The following is a 24,978-nucleotide window of genomic DNA, read 5'->3' as shown; positions in this document are numbered from 1 at the left end:
ATAAAAATGCTACACACAATGGCCATAACCACTGTTAAGGCAATAAATTAGATTCCGTTAAAGGTCCTGTAAATCCCAGGTTTACTATATAAGGCTGATTATTCAATAACTACAAGGACTTCAGTGCAAACTGGCCAAGCTATTCTTGGGTTATAGAAGTGCATAATAAAACGTTGGTCAGGTGGGCTTCTTAAGGGGTTAAAACAACCAGAACTGTAGTGAACCTGCCTGCAAAAGAATGTAGATTGAGGATGATAGAGGCAAACATTTGTCCAAGAATTGCAGTTGGAGATTTGCAGACAATGGTAGCATTATGCAGTGTCCAAAACTACAACCTGCATGTGAACAAACTATTTTCTTCCATTTAACCACAACTATAAGTGCTTGGTGTTGGCTGGGCACTACTGGAACTTTGGATAGAATCATGTTCTATGGTCAGATGAAACAAATATTTTAAGGTGTGTTTGGCATAAAAGGTTGATCATAGAAAAAGAACCTCCATTGAGTATAGTGGAGGATCTGTGATCTTTTGGGGCTTTTTGTTGTTGCACCTAAGGTACTGGAACCTTGCTAAGATACACGGCATCAAAGATTTCATGAAGTGCCATTAAATTTTAAATGGACATCTGCCCATCTCTGCCAAAATGCTACAACTGGGCTGTAATTGGATCTTCCAGCAGGGCCATGATCCAAACTCTACATTCAAATCCACACAGAAATGGTTGAATAACCCCAGGGTCAAGCTTTTGACATGTTCATCCCAGTACCCTGACCTAAACTCCACTGAAAACCTGTGCTGTGGCATGAGGAGGAGAGTCCAAAAGAGAAAACCCAGGAGAGATTCTGGTCTCAGATTCTGTCCTCTGCATTCTCCAGTATCATCAGGCATTATAAGAGAAGATTCAGTGATGTTACATTGGTAAAGAGAGGATGCAGATTGTATGAAATGCAGATGTGAATAATTATGATATAGTTTGGAATGAAAACATTCTAAATGCAGATCAAGAGATTTTTAACTTGACATATATTGTTGTGTTTCAGTTATTTTGTCCACCTGTATCATGATAAAAAAGTAAATGAATATGGAATTTCATATAAACATTAACCACAGTGTGATGCAAATATCTAATTATAACAATAATTAATACTGATATGCAAGTCAGATATAAATAGATACGAAATAGATACGAATCAACAAAGTTGGCCAGTATGGCTGCAGCACAGAGTTAATCAAGTGTAGTTCTCTAAATCTGTTTCTGCAAACAATAATGATTACATAGCAAGCTATTTGAAATAACATCCACAGCAGTGCATTAGTGAAGTCTCATACATTCTTAATGCATTTGCAGTCTTGTTTGTAGCCCCGAATGGCCTTTATGACCCCTGAAATTACTCATCGCACAAACAGAAGGCTGTATAAGAAACAGATTAGACGAGTAACAGAAGTTGATTGAAGACTGCTGTTAAAGGTAAAGGTGTTTGAACTTTTTATAAAACAGCAATATTTTGATGCTGTATTTCTGAGAGACGGCACGACTCTCTCTGCTCCAAAGACCCCCCTCCCGCCCCCAACTTACTGCTCAAACAGCTGCATGACCTACATTTCTGAAATAATGGATGTTTCTGTGTATGTATGCTGTTAACATGTACTCAGGTGTACTTTTTTTTTTTGGCTTGGGGGTGTACTGACTTCTGTTATCATTAGACCTAGATAACTTTTATAAACCTATTTGCCATATTTAAGACTTAACAGATCTTGCATATGTCATTTGTAGCATTATCAATCCATATTACGTATTAACTTTGAACAAACAGAATAGCGGACGAACGACTGCAAGCTTTTGCTAATCGTGTGGCCTTGCTTTTGAAAAGAGATTGTTTGATTTTCCGACTTTTTGCTCCCATTGTGTGTAATATTTGGAGTTTGATGTATTACGTTAGCACTCCTAATCTTGGTTCAATCAGGAATAACTTTGAATGGCTACTCTATTTGTCAGTTGAATGTTCTTGTAAACATATATATATATATATATATATATATATATATATATATATATATATATCGCTGCTGTCAGAACAAAACCTTGTATCTCCATTTTTGTCGTTTTCCAGTTTTTGACATAATTTGAAAATGCCTGTTGGCCTTTACACTGGGTGTAAATTTCACAATGAATTTACCAAAAGAAACGGCCCAAAACTACTTGAAAAAAACTCTTGTTCCATTGACTTACATTAAAAGAAAGGTATGCTTTTTTCTTCTCCTGTAAAGTTACCATTTTGGAGATATGAGGTTTTGTTCCAACAACAAATAGATATATATATGTAAACATTAAATGTTGCATACGTTTTCCACAGGACACATTTGATATATTTTTCCCCAATATGTTAGGTTCAAAGTTCAATCTCATTTGCATTATTAATCAATTTAATTTGCATTATTACAGTAGACAGCGTCCTCCTCTCCGACACTGCCGTCAGCGAGTCCAGCTCCACACCCACAACATAACCGGCCTTGCGGATCAGTTTGTTGAGTCTGTTGGCGTCAGCCACCCTCAGCCTGCTTCCCCAGCATGCAACAGCATAGAGGATAGCACTCGCCACCACAGACTCATAGAAGATCCTGAGCATAGTCTGGCAGATGTTGAAGGACCTCAGGCGCCTCAGAAAATAGAGACGACTTTGGCCCTTTCTGTAGAGGGCATCAGTGTTCTTAGCCCAGTCCAGTTTATTGTCAATATATCCATTCACCGTGTCCACACTGACCCCCTTGATGGACACAGGGGTCTCCAGTGCCTTGTCCCTCCTCAGGTGCACCACCAGTTCCTTTGTCTTTGTCACATTGAGCTGCAGGTGGTTCCGCTCGCACCATGCGACAAAGTCCTTCACCGAATAATAGCAACTATAATGCAATTATTAGTGATTTTCACATAACAGATTCCATTTATGTACTGGCTGTAATGAATGAAGCTTAATGCACAGTGAATAAACCATATACAAGTATCTAATTTGGGCTTTATTGAATAAACATATGTTCTTTAAAATAAAGTGTTAGGAGTAACTGTATAGATTGCAAGTGGTTGGATGGTTGGATGTCAGTTCACTGTGGCTATTTCAATGATGTACGATTGTATTTTTAAAAACTGTTTACATTTTGATGTTCTTTCTTAAAGAGGTCATTTTTTGCAAACATTGATTACTATAAAGCAAAGCTCCCCAGCATTGTGGAGAAGGCCACCATCCAGTACCTACAGGATGAGTTTTAGCGGCATTTGTGATCCAGAACTAATGATTTAACATCAGTCCCTGACCTCACTAATGCTGTTGTGGCTGAATGCAATCAGATTCTCACAGCAATGTTCCAGCATCTTGTCTAAAGCCTTTCCAGAAGAGCAGGGGCTGTTACTGCAGTAAAGGGGACAAAACCCTTGATTTCAGAAGAAGCATTGGATGAGCAGGTTCTACAAACTTTTGGACATGCAGCGGTTGTCTTGCCTAATGAAACGAGCCTTTACAGATGACCACAGTTCATTCAAGTACTAACTTACTAACTGTTTTGTATGGTACACTCTCAAACATAAACATGCCAGATGGAAATAAAAAGGGCTTTTTGGAGCAAAACTATAAAAGAACCACTTTTGCTTCCTTAAAGAAACTTTCAATGGAGGGTGATGAACCTTTTAGACTATGATAAACATCTACATGATATAAGGGCTCTGCATCAATTAAAGATTCTGACCATACCTCCAAGCCAAGAACCTTTATTTCTATAAGTGAAGCTTTCATGTCTCTTGTTCAAAGAGCTTCTATAGAAAACAGTGAGAAGCCTCCTTTAATTCAACTGCCAGGAAAACCTATGTATTAATGGTTAACTCAGGATGGTTGAAAACATTTAAGGGCAGGCTGCAAAAGTCTGTTAAGTTGACCTTCAAGTTCAAGGTTCTGCCACGAGAGGCACAAATGGACACTGGAAGCCACCCAAGAAAGTCTTGCTCTAAAATTTCATTCAAGTTAGGCAACTTTCAAATTACTCAAACACATCAAGCTTTTCAAGATTAGACACAATGAAACAGTGCCGCAAAGTGTGTTCCCATCTACTTGCATTTAGTTGATGCTATTGTCTTTGTGAAGAACCATATTGCTCCGATGCAGGGGTGCCCAGTCTTATTAGCAAAGGGCCAGTGTGGGTGCAGGTTTTCATCCCAAACAAAACAGAGCACACCTGTTTACACTTGTTCAATCTGTTAGTCTGTTTGTAAACAACTTATCATGTGTGCTTCTGCTTTGTTGGAGTGAAAACCTACAGCCACACCAGCCCTTTGTGGATAAGATTGAACACCCCTGCTCTAATGCTTTTGTCCTCAGATCCTCTCACAAGTCTGTAGGAACAAAAGCAGCCACCAGGTGGCAGCAAACTACATTCTATGTATTATGCAGTGAGAACGTTTGTACTGTGGTTTGTTTGTATGTCTTGCATGAGCAGAACACACTAAATGCAGTGTAGAATAGCTTGAATATGCAAAATATCAAGCATTTATTTTTTTTTCCCCAAATGTCCACAAAACACATTCCCTGAACATACAAAGTTGGCCATATTCCCCACAAAGACAACAAGAGAAATCACGATCATGTACGCAAATAAAGATCTATATAAGAGACTTTTATACTCAATCATGACTCTTTTCCTCGCCCAGATCAGCTTTCAGACCTTCTCATCCCTGTGTCTTCCTTTTCAAGCCAAAAGTGTAACAGAACCATGGACTGCAATCTATAAGCAATAAATGCACCAGATGCATTAGAGGTATGATTTATGGCTCTGACAAATGAGCTACAGGTTTACTAACTCTTCCAGTTTTACAGTCTAAATATTTGGAAGGGAAAAATATGTTCCCACAGTGGATGAAATGGGTCTCTATTAGATGTATGTGCACTTGTTTGGCCATAACACCATACAAGTAAGGACTTTACTCTAGCTTCATTGTTTTACATTTAAAAAGTAACTTTTAGGCTTAATGGCCTTTTCATTCAGGCCCTGAAACAGTACATTACATAAAACACTGTACCATATCAATACATGCGATTCTAATTTAAATGATCTCCCATGCTACTTGAATCCTGTGGAGTGCACTAGATAGAATAAGGCCATTTGAAATTCACATTTATTATTTTTCTTCCGTTGGATTACAAACCCCTTTAATATGATGATTTTAATATGATGATTACTAGGCAAGGCATTGCCATGGACTGTACAGTAAGTTATTGGCAGCTTAGTTGCCAGTATAGTATTGATGATATACAATACTAAACTGTATGATACGTTACTGTAATTTTATACATTTTGAATGACTAACAGTATGTCTAGACTAACACTAGACATTTGTTATTGCTGTAAAGGCCCAGTCAGTTAACAGTATTTACTGCCCACAAATACAGATGATGTTTGCTCACTAGTGTGAGGTACTTTGGTACTTCACTGTGCACTCTGGGCTACATAGGAAGCCCATGCAACCCATACTAGACTTTTGGGGGCTGCATTGTACAAATATAGAAACTGTAACACTGGCCACAAAAACGTTTACTGCTTCTGCCTGTTATGTGTAAGCCAGCAAAGCCATGCCAATTTACATCATGGTTCTTATGTAACTAATGCACTTAAACTTTACATACACACAACCCATGTCATAGAAATTTCCCAAAGTACCAGTGTAAATGCATTTCCAATTAAAATTTCTGAAAAACTTTTTTTCAGTGCGATATCACCACCCCACCACTTTTGTAGAAATGTTAGGAAATGTTCTTCGGTGCATTATTCATGTCAGGAAATACAACATATTTACATATATCTGCATATTCTAGTTTAGCTCCACCCATTTATACCGAAGTTATAAGGAATGTTTCCGTCAGACTGCCAAGCCTGAGGCCATGGCCACCTTAATTCTTGTAAATGTAGCTTTAGCTTTCCCGTTTGACTGTTAAACAATAGCGTAAACTTAAGAAAGCACTTCAGCCATAAGATTACACTGCACTGTACTGTAAAGCTCTGTTTAATTACAGCATGTTTTACAGTGTATGTCTAACAGTGCAAAGTTTGCGAATTAGTGCAGCAGTTCCGCTTGAGAAAGGTGCCGTTGTGGCCCTGCCCACCGCACGGCTGCAGCTCGCTTACAGCAGGGAAGGGAGCAGCACTTCCTACTTCAAGCACTGTGAGAGGGCCTGAGAGGAATGGAGTAGAGGAAAACCGAGAGGAGAGCTTTCGTTGCAGCCACTGTAGCCCCTTCTCAGCTCGTGGACGTGGTCCGGGGAATGAGCGTCGGGGGAGAGAGCAGCTCGGACTGGAAGCTCGACACGGTGCAGTGGGCCAGAATGGCAGCGGCATGAGGGATTTTACAGGGGGCCTCGAAACTTCTGAAAGTTGGACACCGCGCGAAGAAGCGTCGACATGAAGAAGCAGTTCAACCGTATGAAACAGCTCGCCAACCAGACGGTTGGAAGGTGAGTGCTTCCAGGAGAGAAAACTGTTTTGGTTAGGAGTAGCTTACAGAAGCATTCACTCTGCTGGGAGCGCCTGCCTGTGGAGCCCGTGTAAGTCCACGAGAACCGCCCATGTAGTGCTTTCTGTGGTACCTAAACGTGTTACGTTGTGTGCATTTTCCCTTAAACCCGTTTAATCTGACCGAGATCAGAGTCAGAGTCAGCCAGTGTGGAAGAATGTAATGCATGGAGCCCATCTATAGCCTGAAGATGAGGTGTGGTCTAGTTTACTGTAGCCAGTACAGGTTGCAGATGCAGGCCTGCAGTGTTTCTGACATCACTTCACTAGAAATGGAGGCTTAAAGGCACTAGAACTTACAGCAGTCTGACAAAATGGGCCTACTACGAGATATTAAGTGTAAGATAAACAATAACTACAAGCACAGCAGATTTGGGAGACTTGAAACTATTGCGAATAGATGAGTACCTAGTCTCATGTTTGGAATAGATTTCAAAGTTAGCTTTTTTATCATTACATATTCTCCCGAATGCAAGGTTGTCAAGTTTTTCGGACATTATAATGGTGCTCGCCTGGAGATGAGTACAGATATGGCTTGTGCTCAGGGCTGGAGACGGCTTTTTCTTTCCTTCTTAACTAAATAAACCATTTTGTTTTCTCCCTCTAAACTGACTGTTCTGAAACTGGGCAGCATGTCCTCTTCCTGAAAAGACCCACTTTATCAGTGTCATATACAGTGGAATTGAAGTAATATCATTGCATATGCATACTCATGCATATACTGGCCTGATACTGATCCTAGCAGCAGTATAGATGTATCTCTTGAATTGTTGTGTTAGTTTTAGATATAAAGTGTGCATACACTCTTTATAAACAGTCATAATGAGCACAGCCCATTCTAAGATGCCCTGAGGGTTGTTAATGGAAATCTCACCCGTGTATTTCCTGTCGCCTCTTCTGTAAGTGCCACCTAACCTATTTTTTATGTTTTGTTGTTGTAAAGACTTGGTGGTGACAGAAATCCCATACTTTGGGAGCCCCTCTCTTTGGCCCCTTTTGAGCACTCCACAGGGGCTTCCCTCAGGCTAGTGCATGGATCCCTTTTCATTTTGGCTCATGGCTGAAGCCGTGATCCATTTCTTTTGCGCTGTAGCTCTCATTGCCTCTTGTGCCTTTTAGTGCTCTGAAGCTGCCTGGGAAGTTTTGGAGAGTATGGCAAGTCATTTGGAAAAATGTGGAAGAGCTCGTTTTTGCTCTTCGCTCATGAGTCAAGAGGACCTACAGCAGACTTGAATGTGCTTCAGGTTTCGTCAGGAAGATTGTGTGGTTTCTGCAGAGTTCGACTTGCCAGGAGAGTCCCATCAGCTTTTTCTTTTTAGGCTTTTTTAAGCTGGTGTAGATTTTCATATACACCTACTCGACATTCCAAGGAAAGAAGAAACCTACTCATGGTTATGCCATATAGATATAACAATAGTAGGCATCAATTATGTAACAGGACTATATAAACAGGAAGGTGGGGTGAACAGGGTCATTGTGTGTATGCAGAGATGTCTGTTTGGTTGGTATTTCCCACAGCAGACATTTGTTTGGGTGGATTAAGGAAATCACTGAACCAGTCTATCATAAACAGCGTGGAGAAACATGACTGTAGTCTCTTTTGTGGCTATTTGAAGAGCCAGTCGGATAAACAACCACCTACCTGTGATGAAGGGAAGGAAAGGGATGTCCGATGCCAAAGGTGTGTCTCGTAGCCATTGCTGAGCTATTTATCATCTGTACTAGGGGTATGCAGTACAATGATATGTTATCATTATTGTGATAAATAAGACCACAGTACCCTTTCTGGGGAGGGGTGGGTGGGTTACAGAATGAAACAGCGATGGGACATTTTATGTTTACACGACAAAACAGATTTTTGCAAAGTGCCATTCATTTTTCTCATAGGGCAAATCTTCTTAAACCTGGAGTTCCTAAACTAGGCATAATGCTGATTACACAGTGGCGCATGACGTCAGGTCTGAAGAGAACCTGTGAACAATAACAAGCGGTAAATAATAATTGCATAAACTACATGGTAGCAAGAAGCTGATTGGATGTCAGTCCAATATTTCTTATTATTTTATTACTTTTTTTCTTTACATTTTTTCTTAGATTTTTAATAAAAGTGAGGTATTATCCACTAGACGGAAGAGTAAAGGCAGCAATCCAGTCAATATGTTTCTCGTGGGTGTAATTTTAATAGTAGTAGAAAGTAGTCCAATCAAAACAAACTGTGTCATGTTTGTGTTTGTAAAACATTCTCAGTACCAGCACTCAGGAAGCAAAGGTTCATTAACTTTATTAATGCAAACACAAATATAATCTGATACTATGATATATTTTTATAATATTGTAATATTTAATTTGATCAGTATTGCCCCAGCACTACTCATAGCTGGGTCTCTTCATTGAAAATGAGAAGAGAAATCCCAAAACATGGTGCATGTCCAGTATATTCTAAAATAAAGATTCAATTGTTCATGAAAAGAGAGAAGTGGTATCAATGAAACAGAAACAGATAAAAGATGCAGTGTTTTGGTAATTTCACTACTTGTAGCAGACATTGTGTAGCCTGAAAACAACAGTTTCTCCAACAACATCCAGTATAGAGGACTTCTACTCTCCTGGAGTCTGCCTGTAAAAGGTCTCCACTCATATATTTGTGGTTTGTAAAGAGAGACTGCTGTTAGAGTCATCATGTCTTTGATACAGTAAATCAGCGAGTATAATGCAGAATGCAGATCTGGTCTGCCTCAGGATCCGCTCTTGTAGCTGCTTCCCAGGCTGGAGTTCACTGCCACGTTTCGATACAGCCAGATGAGTTATGGCTTCAATTAGTTTTGGAGATGCAACAGAGCAAATGCAGCACATGCAGTATGATTGGATGAGTATGAATAACTTAACTGATTCTGCCGTTACTGTTGTAAGCATGTGCTAGATTGCTAGCTAGAAATATCACACACTGGGGTGACCAAACAAATGGAGGACGGCCATAAATAAACCAGAAACCTTCACAAACATCTGACAGCTCTCTTCCAAGTTCAGTCATTGTGAATGAAGTGATGTTTAAAAGTTTGTGGTCACATTTAACAGAAACGTGTTTATCATATATACATTGTATTTACAGTTACCATCATCATCTGTAACAAAAGTCGTGTTACTTTAAAAAGAGAAAGTGTTAATTTAAACATTACATTATAAGAACATTGTTTTTGTGTGTGGGTGGTGCGGTGGGTTGCGCTGTCACCTCACAGCGAGGAGGGCCTGGGTTCGATTGCCCTGCCGGGTGACGGGGTCCTCTCTGTGTGGAGTTTGCATGTTCTCCCCATGTCTGTGTGGGTTTCCTTCGGGTTCTCCGGTTTCCTCCCACAGTCCAAAAGACATACAGTCAGGCCAATTGGACATTCTAAATTGCCCCTGTCTGTGTCTGCCCTGCAATGGACTGGTGACCTGTCCAGGGTGTATCCTGCCTTCCGCCCGATGACTGCTGGGATAGGCTCCAGCCCCCCCTTGTGACCCTGAGGGAGAAGCAGCTTAGAAAATGGATGGATGGATGGATGTTTTTGTGTGTGCCGTTTACCCCTGCCAATCTGGTCTAAGTCGTCCGATCTAGATTGTCATTATATAGTGTTCAGCTACTGTGGTCTCGCAGTAAAGCACCAACTTGTTCGACACATTAAGTGAAATCTTATTTCAGCAGACTTGAGCTACTGGCGCACAATCTGTGACAGCAGACAGACCAGCTCAGCAGGAGGGACCACCATGGTCACCACATTATGACATTGACCATAACTGTGATTTTGACAAAATCTGATTTAATGCAATTAGTTCTGTGTGTGACCAAGCAATAGCCAAGTGTTGTGTTATGTCTTGGCCAATCACATACATTTGGGGTAAAGAGAAAACAGTCAATTCTGTTTTCCTTAAACCCTATCTTTCCTTATAGCCATCAGAGGTTAGGCTTATCAGAACCTTGTGATGAAGAAGCATGCAGTCTATTCATGGCTCATATGTTTAAGTCCTCTTAACTCTAAATATCCAGTATGGTTAATTTAATCTTTTACTGAAAATTTCAGACTGGATTACAGTCCAGTAAGACAGACATGGACTCAGAAATGATTCCAATGCTGACAATCTCTGGACTGTCTTTAACAGTAGTAATCCTCCTCAGACCAATACAAGACTCAATTCTGGTCCTGGAACCTGGCATGGAGAGCAGCGATAAAAGTGTAAACTTGCACCGGTATGACAGAAGGGCTCTGCACCTCATCCAACTCTATATATTCAACACAGCAGATTGTGTGGCTGGCACACTGAATGTTGGCTGCTTGTGCCATTTCCAACACACTGATGACCACAGCATTTCCTAGCAGCAGTTTCCAATAAAGCATGCAGGCTTTTCCAGAAATGGGGAACAAAAAGACACTGGAGAGCTCAATGAACCAATCAAATGAAAATGGGGCAAGGAAAAGCTTTTTCTAGATCAGCATAAAAGATTCTTTCTGACCAGAAGGCAAAATCACAACTCCACAAAACACGGTATACTAGTGCTTTGGAGTTTGATTTACTTCTTGAATTACAGACCTCTAAACAATTATCCGTTCTTTACGTCCATTTATCGTTAAGTCTTGCTTGCCTGGACTGGCTAAACTCTAATGTTACCATGGGAAAGTGTTCCAAGAAGCATTTCAGGCTAGATATATGTGATTGTACTGATTTGATTTAATCATACTCATGTGGAGTATGCCTATGTAAGCAGCACTCTCTGACAGTGGCATATGGAGCCTTGGCTTTGGGATTTTTCCGAAGGCCTACGCAAAGCCTGACATCCATTTGCTGCACACCAAATCAATGCTAATTTAATATTGATGGGAATCTAAAAATTCTCTCTCTCCTGAAGCGATGCTGCTCTCTGCCTGTGTAACAGGATCTTGTGGGTATATTTTCATGTTGCTCTGTCCATGGCTATCAGTTCAGCTTTTGCGGCTTTTTGCCTTCATGTCTGTACATGGATCGTCTTCTGATAGCTCTCGCCTTTTGTTCACATTCAGAGTCATTTGAGCAATCGCTTTGATTGCAGAGCTCATTTCAGGGTCAGGGTAGCGGTGAATTCAGCCAGAATAATGAAAGATGTATGTAGATGTGGGCAATATAAATGTTATATCGATATCATTTATCGATAAATGATCATTAAAATAGTCTGTCTCTGACTGGATGTGAAGTACAGACACCTTTTCTGGATGTGTAAATGGAAATTTGAGATGCCTCCTCTTTAAACAAAGAGCAACATATAAATTTACAAAAGCACCATTGATTAAAAAGAACAATCCTAATGTTTGATGCATTTTTACCAGCTTGTAGTTCAGAATCGAGTCATTTTTTGAGCTGTACACCTGTGTGTTTTGTGATTGGCTATATAGCTGAATAGTTAAGTCACTCATCCTCCCTGTGGGAGAGCAAGGTTCAAGCTTAGCACAGAGAAGCGCTTGTTAGCCTTATCTGATGGTTATTACTCTGGTACTGCGTGTGTGAAGTAATTTAATCAGTTCTGTCATCGCAGCTCTCAACGATGTTTATCACAGAAACTCATCATGATAGCGATAAAAATATGATTTATCGCGCTGCCCTGGTGGGAACCATTCAGCTCTGCAGTGCAAATGAGGCTACAGAGGACTGTGATCTATCACTGCGTTTTTACTATGTGCTTGAGCACTCGCAGTTAAAGGTGGGGATCTGTGATTGTTTTTTCATTAATCAAGCTGTTCTAGTAATCCCACAAAGTTGCTAGGTCAGAGTAACAATAATATATAATAAAGCAATAATGTACAATGTGTATCAATATCCTTGTCTCAAGTGCACTGAAAAAAATGGCATGCTGAATTTACATGATTAAAATCTGGGATGTGGTTGCACACAAATGTATTACATCAACACATTTTATTTGTATCCAACTACTTGCCGCATTTTAATAATGTAAATTTAAACTGCCATATTTTTTATTGTGTATAGTAATGTGGGCTGTATTAGACACCCATACACTCTGGTCCAGGGCTGCCCAAACTTTGTCTTGGGATGGGGTGTACAGTGTTTGTAATGGGAAAAGGGCCAAAGGGCTTCAGAATGAGTTAAAAAAAAAACAAAAAATATATAATATTTATTTAAAAATTTCTTGTGGGCCAAATGGTCTAAAGCAGGGCTGCTCAAAGTGCATTACTTATTTCTGTTAGGTGAATATTAGGCAATGACTTTAAATTCATTGATCTAGACAGCAGAGGATCTTGTGCAAAGGTAGAAGCCTAAAGGAGAAGCTGACTAGCATGCTGGCTCATAACTACAGCATCATATATACTTCTGCTCCAGCACTGTTGCATCACCCAGCCTGCTATAATGAAAAAAAAACCACATGATCTCTTACCTGCAGCTGGAGCCTATTGACCGCCCCATTAAAAGAGCAGAGCAGAATTTGGTGTAAGTGTGCCTGTGTGTTGGCCAGACCTCTGCTGTTCTTTTAGTGCTTGAGGAAAATGATTGGTAATATGGGAGATGTAAAATGGAGCTGGCTTTAAGCACAAGAACAGTTTCTCACACTCTGGCGCCCAGAATAACGATCTGCAGTGCCCTGTGTGCTTCTCATGCTGATATCAGATATAAATGGCATGGGGTCTTGCTGCTGTGGGCTAGTTGTTGGATGTGGTAAGTTTGTTGTCGTCACATTAGCGCAACTACATTCTTAAAAATAAAGGTGCCTAAGTGAAAAAATCTTTTTAAATGTAAATGTAACAGCACTGTATTGGGGATGCGCAGTATTATCAGAATCATATTGGTACTGGCAGATATTTGCTTAAAATTATATCAGCATTGGGCAGATGTTTAGATTTGACCCATATTTCAAGAAAAGTGTTTGTTGGCCTTTTTAGTGCGCTGTGGAACAGTACTTCAAGTTGAACTTCAGTGTGCTGGGTTACTGTGGATCGAGTCTTGATTTCTTCACTTTATTAATATTTTTCGATCAACACACCAATTCATTTTTTCCTAGACCACATTATGTGGAAATGTTTTCTTCAGTCACACGTCTCATTTACAAAACGATTCTTTAAAGAACTGTCCACTGAAACATTCGTTAGGGAACCCAAAATGATTTTTCTGTGCATCAATGAAAGTGTGTGTGTGTGTGTGTGTGTGTGTGTGTGTGTGTGTGTGTGTGTGTGTGTGTGTGTGTGTATAATGTAATATATATAAAATATTTTCTAATGAATAAAGAAATAAACCTCGGGGAAAATACATACAAGAAGAATGTGCTTTTGTGCTTCCTGTTTCTAATCTGATATTGTGCATTCTAAAACAGGGCAACATTATAATATTTGTTGTTATTGTTATAAATTATGTAACAATTTGCTTTTTTAAGCATATCATGGCTGTCATCAGTACTTAAACAACACTGAGCTTGTTTTTATTACAAATAGAGCATAATTTGTCTAGTTGCCATATCACCCACCCCAAGGACATTCCTCTTTGCATGGTGCTAGTCTTTATACCATCCCATCCTCTATAAGATCTACTTTCTCTGATGAGAAAAGTGTGTCCACCCCTTTTCTCCCTGTTGCCATAACAAACAGTGTGGAATGCCGAAAGCAGGAAGTGATTTTTTTTCTGACAGGAGAGTGTCTTAAGCGGATCTGTGAGCTGTAGTTGAAAATGATGTGGTCTGCAAGGCCTTTAACAGATGCTTTGCATAATGGCAGCAAAATGTTATAGGCAAATTCCCATAAAGTTCTGAGCAGAGAGGCTGAAAGTTGTATTTAAATAATGAGAGAGGACGGTTGACAGTTTTTCATTCTAAATTAGGGCTCGGCTGATTACAATATTTATTGTTATTATAATAACTTATGTCACACTATATCACAGCATGCGTTTGTGAGCATATTGTGGGCATTGTCAGTACTTAAACACTCCCCAACTGTGTATTTGATTACAAAGAGAGCATAATGAGCCCTGTTCAGTTGGAGCTAGTGTAGCTCAGTGTGTGAAATGTTTATTGCACATTATTGTATTTATAGTTTTTGATAGTATAAATGTCTTAAATGTCTTTTCCAGCTTATCAGAAGTCAAAACGTTTGTCAGTTTGCCAGCTCTCCCACCTCTGTTATGACATAAAAGATAGAAAGGCAAAAAGAAAACCGATGCTAATAAAACTGACCATCTTTACTGTGTTCGTTTCTCATCGTCTGAGATTTTCCGACAGGGTCTGCCATGGATTAATTTGTGCCTCTGCGATTTTCGCATTCTTATGGTTTATTGGTGACTGAAGTTACTTATTATGTTGCACTGAGACCTTCAAATACAGTGGTATGAGTTATAGTTAGAGCTGTTTTGGAACATTATTCACACACTGTAATGCAGACACATACCAGCTCAGTCAGATTTTTTTTTTCCAGAAGTGACCCTTCAGACTCTTGTGTCTGTATTATAATTTCACTTCCATTTAACTGCTTATGCTCTTCTTTTTTTCTCAGAGCGGAGAAAACAGAAGTTCTCAGCGATGACCTTCTACAGGTAAATATTCTCTCTCTTTATGTTTATTACTTAGTTAGTATGTCAACCTGTCACTCTTAGTCACTATCTACTTCAGCTCGACCCCTATATCCTGGAATATTTCCAAGTTTTTGGCCAAAACATATTAGATGATGTATGTGAGCGTTGTTTCAAAATTTACCATTCACTCACCACTATTTATGATCCATATATAACACAAACTGCAAAATCGGACCATTTCAAGTTCTTCATTTTTGTGATGTCACAAAAACCAACACATTTACATACATCATCCTGTTCATGCAGTTTAGTTCTGCCCATTCAGTATGATGTTACAAGGAGTGTTTCAGTCCAGAATGAGGCACAGTTTAGGACAGTCAGTCAGAACAGAGCTCTTATACATGCATCAGTTTTAAAGGTGTAGCAAAAGGGGAAAGAATTAAATACAAGAAAAATGTAGATCACAAATGTTGAGTTACAAATCGTATCACTCTCTGAGGTGCTTTCCTCACTGCTGCCAAGAAATAGTCCAGACCTTTATCTGCCCGATCTCCACACCCCTCTCCGTCTCAGTGCAATCATCCCTCGTTCCTATTGCAGCTGACCTTTGTCCATCAGTCTCTCCTCATGGCTTTTCTGTTTTTTCACCTCTTCTTTCTTCTGCATAGTTCTGCATGACTTCATTGCATACCTCACAGAGAGAAGTATAAAATCTCCAATGTGGATCTGTTCACAAGGCCACCATCATCCAGCACTTAACACATTTACTCTGCATGGCTGGTTGATTTTATTCTAGCCTTTTCCACTAAGGCCATACTGACGTAAGTGCTCACAGCCCTTTCAGAACCTAGAATGGCTGGAAGGCCTGGAGGCCTGAAAATTCTTCAACACACCTCTTGGCATGCATGCTAGTTATTGATTTAAGCCAATTAAAATGTAAATGTTGAAATAATCTACACATTAGGGTTACGTTTGCAGTCTAGGCTGTCATTGGTTATCTGATTCTAGCCATGATGTCACTGTGTAATTGAGTGAAGGAGTCCAATTGGTTATGCCCATCATGTATAAGAAAGCAGACTTGACTTTTAGCAGCAGTTAGCCTGGACATTTCTCTGTGACTGTGTGTTTTAAGTGAAAATGACTAAATTAGAAACACACTGCCTGTGTCCCAAAATCAAATGGCTAAGTTGGGGCAGCTAGCCAAAACTGTTATCTAGAAACTGTAGTAGCTTCCTTCCTATATGAAGAACATTTGAGGATTTTCATTCCAGTTTGTTATATATGCGTTTGTAACAAGGAGTGGTTTGAATAAGGAAAAATAACAGCTGATACATAATACACTTTATCATAAAATCTGTTTTTATTTCTCTAATAAAAGGTGGTATTACTCATACCACTGATTTGTAGTGTGTGTAAAGCCCACCACCAACAACATATATCATGACGAAAAAGGAAAATTCATGATCTAAAACCTGGGGAGTACAAATAATTGAGATCATTAAAAAATTACTGCAACTGACATCAGTAACGTCAGTTAAGCTATTCCTACCAGTACATCTTTAGTGATGTCATCCACAAGCATATTTGCACAGGCTGCAAGACTGACACTGAAACATGCATTCAGATCCATCTGTCCAAACCCAACAGGTTTTAAATGGCACTCAGGTTCAAACATGTTGGCTGTGGTAACTGAAGAAGGCCTTGCCAGTTTTTTTTCCCCTAACAAAAGGGAAAGTAACAGTTCCTGCCAGACCTGAGAGCGCGGCCAAGCCTCATACACTGCGCTCCACTCATGCGTTTCAGGTCCAAGGGTCGAAGTTTAACTGCCTGCTCACTCTCCATTTCGCCTCGCCTCTGGTGCACCAGTGTAGAAAGGCAGGCCAGTAACAGCTCCATAAACTTACGCTGTCGAGACAAGTCAAACAGAACTGCAGGAGGTGTAGTGTGTCCTCTTGATACTGGACGACTAGGCATGGAGTAATCAAAGGGGTTGGCATTTTCTGTTCCAACTAGGTCTTGACTGATACTGATTTTAAGGAAACGAGAATGTGAATAACCAAAAATATTGGCTGGTATCATTTAATATGGCCAAAAATATTTATCCAGTAATTAAAAATAAAATAAAAACTCCAGTAGTTTTAGTTAAATGATGCTTTATTGATATGATTGATAGTTGTCAATTTTGAATTGTCAAACATCAGTTTTCTGTTATGAAATTTTTAAAACTCAAATAAACTGAAAAAATTCACATAGAATTAAGTGGTATAAATTCAAAACATGTTGTGTATAAGTAACCTTATAGCTTAACCCTAAACTAAACCTGAAAACAACCGAATCATTTTCAAATAAGAGGTTCCTTAATAATAATAATAATAATAATAATAATAATAATAATAATGTTATTCTTCTTCTTCTTCTTCTTCTTCTTCTTATTATTATTATTATTATTATTATTATTATTATTATTATTATTATTATTTGTCCTGTATGATTCTTTTCTTGAACCCAAGGACACGTTGGAATACTAATAAAATGCACAATTAACAATACGCAAAGCAATCCACAACACGCAAAGAGACACACATTTCCTCACTTCTTGGGAAGCCTTGTAGGCACGGTGTAGAGTAGGTAGGGCCTATATTTAAAATAGTTAGCTTGACATATCACAATTATTGATTACATAGCCCCACCTAAAGTTCAGGTATAGGTGCTTTTGGGAAATCCTATACTATTACAATTTCATCAGGGGAACTTTCTCTCCTTCTGAAGTATTCAGGGCTGGAGCTAGCTGCCCTATGGTAATATCCAGTCATTTTAGCATGGTTGTTTTAATCTGCATTTATTTCAGTTCTAAGTCTTACCTAACATAAGGTGCAGTATGTAGTTTCTTAAGGGGCTGGTCTGAGCCACGGGGTGAAGTAACTCTCTAACTGTTGTTTTAGCCGATACAAACTGCTCAGCCAGCGTGGTAACATTGAAACATACACAAAAACAGTACAAATCAGTGCACAACCAAAACATGATACTGATGTAAAGTAGCAACCAGTGTACTTACACTAGAACAAACATACCTCAACACTATGCTCAACACTGTTTGGTTGCTGCTCAAAAGAGCATCACTTTCCTGAATATGCTTTTCTTCTGTAAAATTTAGACATGTTTTGTGCTTTATCTGCTGAGTTTCTTCCCATGTCTATAAATCCATGCAACCTTATTAACAGGTGATTTTATCCAAATGATATGTCGGCCTTGTGGAGGATTTAAGGTTTGGAGACTGACCCTGGATCATCTTGTTTCTAGGTGTGTTCAGTAATGGGCCGTGCCTCTGTGATGGATGTTGTGTGTTTGACCCCTGCATGGACAGTGCTGCCTCAGGCAGCTTAAGGCTCATCATCATTTCCTCTCTTTGTGGAAATACTGGCTTACATTGGATCATTATTCTTTCCTCTTATTTTTTTGCTCTTTCTTTTCTTTAGCTGTTTCACTCCTTCTTTTATAGGCTATGCACTGAATGCACACAACAGCTGGATCTTGTGTAGTAACTGATTGCTCTTTCTTGCATAAAGTTTTGTTTAAATTTTTGTCCCTAAAGGGCAATGAGTTTTAGCTGAAAGCAGAACTTGGAGCCTTAAAAAAACAACCCTGACTTCTTCAGTTTCAGTTCCACTGTTGATTGACTGAAACTATAGGATTACCAGGCACTGTATGGGATTTTCTTGTATGTGCATTCAAAATCTTGGCAAACACTTCCTGGTTCCTGGGCCAACTATGTGCATGAGAAAACTAGTTTTTCTGTGGCCCCTTGCTGCCAAAGTAGGTTCAGGTGCATACAGTAGACCATGACCATGACTGAAGCCTCCTGGCAGCTGAGCGCTGTAGAGGTCCACTTCAACAGCCCAGTCCTATTGACAGGCTGCATCTGCTATTAATATAGAGAAAAAGTAAGACGTAAAGTCTTCTTATCCCTTCATGCATATATTTGCTCATTTTAAAAATGTGTGTGCAGTATATCTGATGTTTTTAAAACGTATGTGCTAGATATATGCCAGTATATGCATATGTATATGCCAATATGTTGAAATATATGAACATATGTAGGTGAAATACATTATGACCATCTTTCTTAAGTGGTGTTGGTCCTCCCAAACAGCTCTGACCCATTGAGGCATGGACTCTACAAGACTTCTGAAGGTGCCAAATGGTGTCTGACACCAAGGCCTTAGTAGCAAATCCTTGAGTTGTTGCAGATTGTACTTATTGGCCTCTTTTCTGCTGCAGGCCTGAGGTTCTGAGCACCAAGAAAGAAGTTTCTATTGGCTTTTCCACGCAGACGCAACTCGACACAGAGCTCTTAAAAGCCGGGCTCAGCACGTTTTTTTTCGGCGAGGTTAGGTAACCATACGCAGGCCATAGAACTGTTCTGTGGGATGATATAATGATGTGGCTAACCGATTGATGCTGTAATGACATACAACAGAAATGAAACCTGTTCAGTAATGTGTTAAGCCGTAGACTGCTAGGCTAAGTTAGTAGTGTGTGATGCTTCCCACTGCAGTGGAAGTCAGAGAAGTATACAAAATGTAATTGTTCTGTGGTGTTTTAAGTTGAGGAGATGCTAATGCTAGTGAAGTTAGCTGGCTACAGGTTCAATTCTTAGCAGTTTGGACTGTTTCGGTAACCGATGCTCAAGTCCCACCTGTTTTGAGGACAAATAATCTGTGTCTGCACTGAAAGACTGATGGAATCAAACGTTTTGTAGTGAGTTCTGCCTATTTAGCTAGACTGGTAGTAGTTATCCACTCGTTTCTGTAGTTTTTTTTTCCTTCAGTATTTCCTGGTTCTGATTTATCGGCACAACAGATGGAAAAAGAAACTGTAACCGGTCTCATGAGACTGGCACAGTACAGCTCTGAGAATTTGGCAGTGGAAAAGAGGCCATCGTTGCAGCACACCCCACAAGTCCTCTATTGTCCTCATCTTGTCCTGTAAAGTTACCATTTTGGAGATACAAGGTTTTGTTCCAACAACAGCGACATAACTGGCCATCTGCATGATGTAAAAGAAAACAGAGCTCATCGGAATAGGCAGCCTTCTTCCATTGCTCCAAGGGTGCCCATAATAGGTGCTTTCAACAGTGGACAGGGGTTAGCATGGACAGTCTGACTAGTCTGCAGCTACGAAGCTCTATAATGCAGCAGGGTGTGATGCACTGTGTGCTGTGATACATTCCTTCTGTAAACATTAAAAATTTCTGTGACTTGTACTACAGTAGCTGTTCTTTTGTTTTGGATCAGACGGCATAGCCTTTATTACCCTCGCTTATCAATGAGCTTTAAGTGCCAAGCATCGACTACTAGACACAAACTCTACTACGAGTTTACCATCTAATATATCCCAAACCTTGATTTGTGCTGTTGATATGAGTTAACATTGTCCACTTCATTTGTGGATAGTCATAGTATTTGATGTACATCTGGCAGTAATGGAAATATATTACCAACTTGATGCCTATTTCCACTAATATATTTTTAGTGCCTGAAGTTTGCTTCTATCATTTTTTTATTTTTCTTTAGTTTTGCTCAGAAGCGTATGCAAAAGCTTGCTTGCTCCTGGTCAAATCACATGTTTTCTAAGTGGAAAAACGTTGACACATTCTCTAGAGAGAACACACTCTTGAATATTTTAATTCACAACTGCTGTGAAATTTGTGGAACATATTGAAAATAAATATTGTATCTAAAAAAAAAAAAAAAAAAAAAGGCCACAAGTACAAAGGTTATGGCACATTTTCTATTTCATGTTTTAATTTTCCTAGTATGTTAAACTGTGCAGAGAAATAGTAGAATTAAGTTTGTTCTCTGTCGTGAATGTTAACTTATATATTCATAAAAGACCGTATACCTGACTAATAAGTGTCTTGCAAACTGCCTAAATCATCACACACTTTCCACAAACCACGTCTCAGATAGACTCACTTATGTGGTTTCTAACAGTTGTAAGTCAATGCTGCTATCTTGTCACAGGATCAAGGGCAGGCTTTAGTATTAGTGTCTTATATGTAATATTTGGTTTTCTGTTAAAGTGGTGGAAGAATTTTGACTATTTATCTACTATAAGCCTTGAGGTCTTTTAACCAGAAAGCAAAACACAAAGCAGCCGTTTTTGCATTGTGCAGGAATCAGTCGGACCACAAAACGAGAGGTGGCCTTAGTTTAGTTTTTGGGACTGTTTAGAGCGTTCTGAGTTAATATGGCATGTTCATATATGCAAAGAAAACAGTGACTCAGCTGTCTGTGTCCACTTGAGATGCTGAAATGGTCCAAGTCTGAAAACACCCTATGACATGCTGATCAGTGGGTGAAAGATGAACTGCTTCATGGTTCCTGTGTGGTAGAAGCTAGCCAGAGAGGAACAGCTGTAGGGTGCAGATTTTGAGGAACAGACACTGGACTATTGTTCAAACAAATAGTAGGAAGAGGCTGACTACTGTAAAGTGTGCAGTGGTAAAACAAAGTGGTAGAGAAGTGACCAGAAAATGCGCCACAAAGTACCAGTCATACTGAAACCCTGTCACACACGCACACATATTGTGGGCCTTTCCTTTTTGGTCAATGTTCATTAGCATGTTTGCATTGCTACAGCCCTGTATATATGACTAGACATTCATGATAGAATAGTCATTTTCCTAAAACATTTCTTAAACAAATACAGGGTATATCTTTGTCCAGACCCAACGCAATGACCACTAAAATGACTTTACATGTTAGCGTACCATGCAAGCTGGACTGAATATATATTACTTGTATTGCGTGTACAACACATTATATCTTTAACCGTTTGAAGTGCAGAGTTATTATTGTCATTTGCCATTGCTATACTGTTTAATTGTAGGCATAATTATGTAACTAATAGCACATTTATTACTAACTTTTCAGTATTTAATGTGCCCGTCCTTTGCATTTAATACAGTTTACATTCCTTTTTAGGAAACCTGCTTTTAATTTTTCAAAGAAATTTGCAGGAATGTTTTTTCCACACGTTTTCTGCTTTGCATGATCTAAGTGATCTCAAACACATTCAGTGATGTTGAGGTCTGGACTCTAGGGTTTCCTTCTCTTCATAAGTTTCTTAACAGCCACACAGCCTTTTAGAACCATAATATTGAGTTGTCTTATCACAGTGGAAGGAAGGACAGGATTTTGTTCTATTTCTCAAAGATGAAAGCTTTAAGTGCCATTTGTCTGATGGAGACACCGTTGTTAGGGGTCCCATTTTCAGACTTATGGAACTTTTTTATCTACTTTCTCCTTTCTATACAAGTGGACTATTTCATATATAATCTTCTCAGTAATTTCTCCTGAGAAAGGAATAGTTTGTGCTTAATGAATGTTTTAACTAGACATTAAATAAGTGAAGGGTCTCTGATTTTTGTTCAGCAAACTGTACATGTTATTTACAGATTGAGCGCCGCATGGAGACGGTGCGGATGGTCTCACATAATGCACACAAGAAACTGGTCTCCTGTCTGCAGGGTCACGTGGGCACAGATGTGGAAAAGAGACATGTGAGTAAACAGCAGTCACATGACTGCCAGGTCGTTTAGGGTCTTAGTCTCTTAAGCCCCAGGGGTACTTGTGTGGGCCAGTTTCTCAGTGTTGTGACTACAACACTCACTTAGTTGCATTGTAGTTATCAAGTAATTCGTAGTAGTTACTCAATAGAATATTAAATGAATAAAGATTAATAACTAAATGATAAATTTAGGGTTCAGTAGAATTCCTTTGCTCATGATGCGATGTGGTTCATGTTTATGTCTATTTCTTTTCAGAAAAAGCTGCCTCTGACAGGGCTTTCTCAGGCTATGCTGGATGGAGGGAGCCAGTTAGGAGACGAGTCTATGATTGCGTGAGTTCGTCTGTGGCCCTAGAGGAAATAGCTCCAAGTGTGCAGATTAATACTAGGCAGCATTTGTAATTTTTTAGTGTATTTTAAAGGAACTACCTTACTTTTTTTGACAGTGCAGACAGACAGTCCAGACGAAGGCCATTTTTGCATATGAGTTTTAGGAACTGCTGGGTAGCACTTTTAGAGTGTTCCTAGGCCTGCAGGAAAGCGAGAAACTGAAGTGTCCATCTATTTGTAGTTCCCTCTAAAAAAACGGAAGATAAGCTAATTCTGCAAGCACAAAGTTCTCAAGAGCAACGTAGTTTTAATCACTAGACCTGATTAGAACAGTGCTTTATTACCATAACGACTGTGTGTAGCTGGTCAGTAATCTGAATGAGCCACAGCTATGGCAACAGAATCTGTGCACTCTTTTGCTTTGATTTCTTACTCCCATGATGATCACATACCCACACAATCAGCATGACAGCTGTGAGGTCATGTATTATTGTAGGCAGACAGTGTGTTTGCTGTACAGTGTGGCAACATCCAGAAAATACAGAAGGACCAGAAGCTGTCAAAATAGAAAGCAGGCTGATTACGTTTCTGCACATGCACAAATATATACAGAAGCAGAAGAGCAGTACATCACTTCATTCTGTATAACTGAACTGATATATAGTCTGGCTGATATTCGTGTCCTGTAAATTTGTCTGTGAAATTTCAACAGATGGAAATGAGATGGATAAATATTAACAGATACCTCAAGGTGAGGCATTTGTGAGCATTCTAAGCTTAAGTTACCACTTGCACACAGCAACACCTGCTGCTCTGGTAGATTTGAACACCCTTATATATATTTTGTGTTTATGAGATAAAAGAAAGTAAATCTTCGGAGAAATAAGAATAACCAAAATGATCAAAATGACCTAGTAAAGCTGCTAGGAATTGAGGGAGACTCTCTACCTGTACTACAGTATTTATATATTGTTTCTGAAATAGTTACTGCAATATGGAGAACCCATATTGTTTGCTACCACAGATTACTACTGAAAGTTCTGTCACTGGTTAAAACCAACAAGCACGCTTAGCTCACAAATAAGCACTGCTTCACCAAACGGTACCAAACGGTTCATTATTAAGTAACATTGTTATTTATTTATTTTTTACCAAAATGAGCCACGTTAGCAATATTATCGATCAATTAAAAAGTGGAATAAGTCAGATGTTGATGTTTGACAAATTTCGAGAGGCAGGGATCACAAGATACAAGGTAGAATGGACAGTGTCTACGCAAATCCATCAGCCAGTCATCAGTAAACACACAGATAAAAGTAAAAAAAATCAGAGGCACCCTTGGAAACATGGCTAAGAATTACACGAAAACCTCCCAGAACAAAACCAAAGACAGACTAGCACAAGTAGGTTTTTGGAGATAATGAGGGGGCAGAGCCAAGGAGGACATGAGGGACATGTTCCAAGGGGATCTAGGAGGGAAGGTCCTGTGGTGATTTTCATCTACATTGTCAAGAACCGCCTAATTTTTATCTTCATTTACAAAAAAACAGCTCATTTGCTCTCAGTGTGTGTTGGTACACAGCATTCAAGTAAAAGAGATGGCTCTCTTGTGAATGACATATCATGGCCACATACAGCTTTAAGCCAGCCAGAACATAATACAGCCAGTATGAAGATACATGACACAGATGCATGGAAATCTTCCTGTGTAAATTGGTGTAGTCAGTCATGTCAGCACATGCAAGCGTTGCTTGCAAACTTTTTGCCTTCTGCTATAGAAGTATGGGGAAAGAATTTATGAGTTTTAGTAAGGCGTGATGATTGGTTGGTGTGGCATTGCCACATTTAAATGACGCACTGATGTTTGGATATTTGATTCTAGTTAGGACTGCCCCAGTCACACAATACTACCAGTTCTGGGGGGCAAAAGCTGGCACAGGCTTCCTCCAAGACCTGTGAAACGAGCCACTGTATTTTTGCGAGCTGCTGCTAATGCAGCGTCATTGGACAGCAGA

General features: G+C 39.4%; 1 protein-coding gene across 5 annotated transcripts in view; it reads left to right on the top strand.

The window, feature by feature from the left end:
- Positions 1-6,096: 6,096 nt before the first annotated feature.
- The window catches only part of arhgap17b (Rho GTPase activating protein 17b), a 43,009-nt gene continuing 24,127 nt past the window's right edge, over positions 6,097-24,978 (top strand). For 2 of the 5 annotated variants that reach the window (XR_001858211.2, XM_017705886.2), the window contains exons 1-4: positions 6,097-6,489; positions 15,043-15,082; positions 22,521-22,625; positions 22,890-22,966. Coding sequence is in view for 4 of the 5 variants with exons in the window: in XM_017705886.2 (XP_017561375.1) it covers positions 6,437-6,489; positions 15,043-15,082; positions 22,521-22,625; positions 22,890-22,966 (275 nt within the window). In the remaining variant the exon portion in view is untranslated. The remainder of the gene's footprint in view (positions 6,490-15,042; positions 15,083-22,520; positions 22,626-22,889; positions 22,967-24,978) is intronic. The other 3 variants (XM_017705884.2, XM_017705885.2, XM_017705887.2) reach the window with 2 other exon arrangements.

This window comes from Pygocentrus nattereri, chromosome 14 (genome assembly GCF_015220715.1).
Source record: "Pygocentrus nattereri isolate fPygNat1 chromosome 14, fPygNat1.pri, whole genome shotgun sequence".
NCBI classification, from domain to species: Eukaryota; Metazoa; Chordata; class Actinopteri; order Characiformes; family Serrasalmidae; genus Pygocentrus; species Pygocentrus nattereri.
The sequence above is the reverse complement of the archived record's forward strand: the minus strand, read 5'-3'. Positions and strand labels throughout refer to the sequence as shown.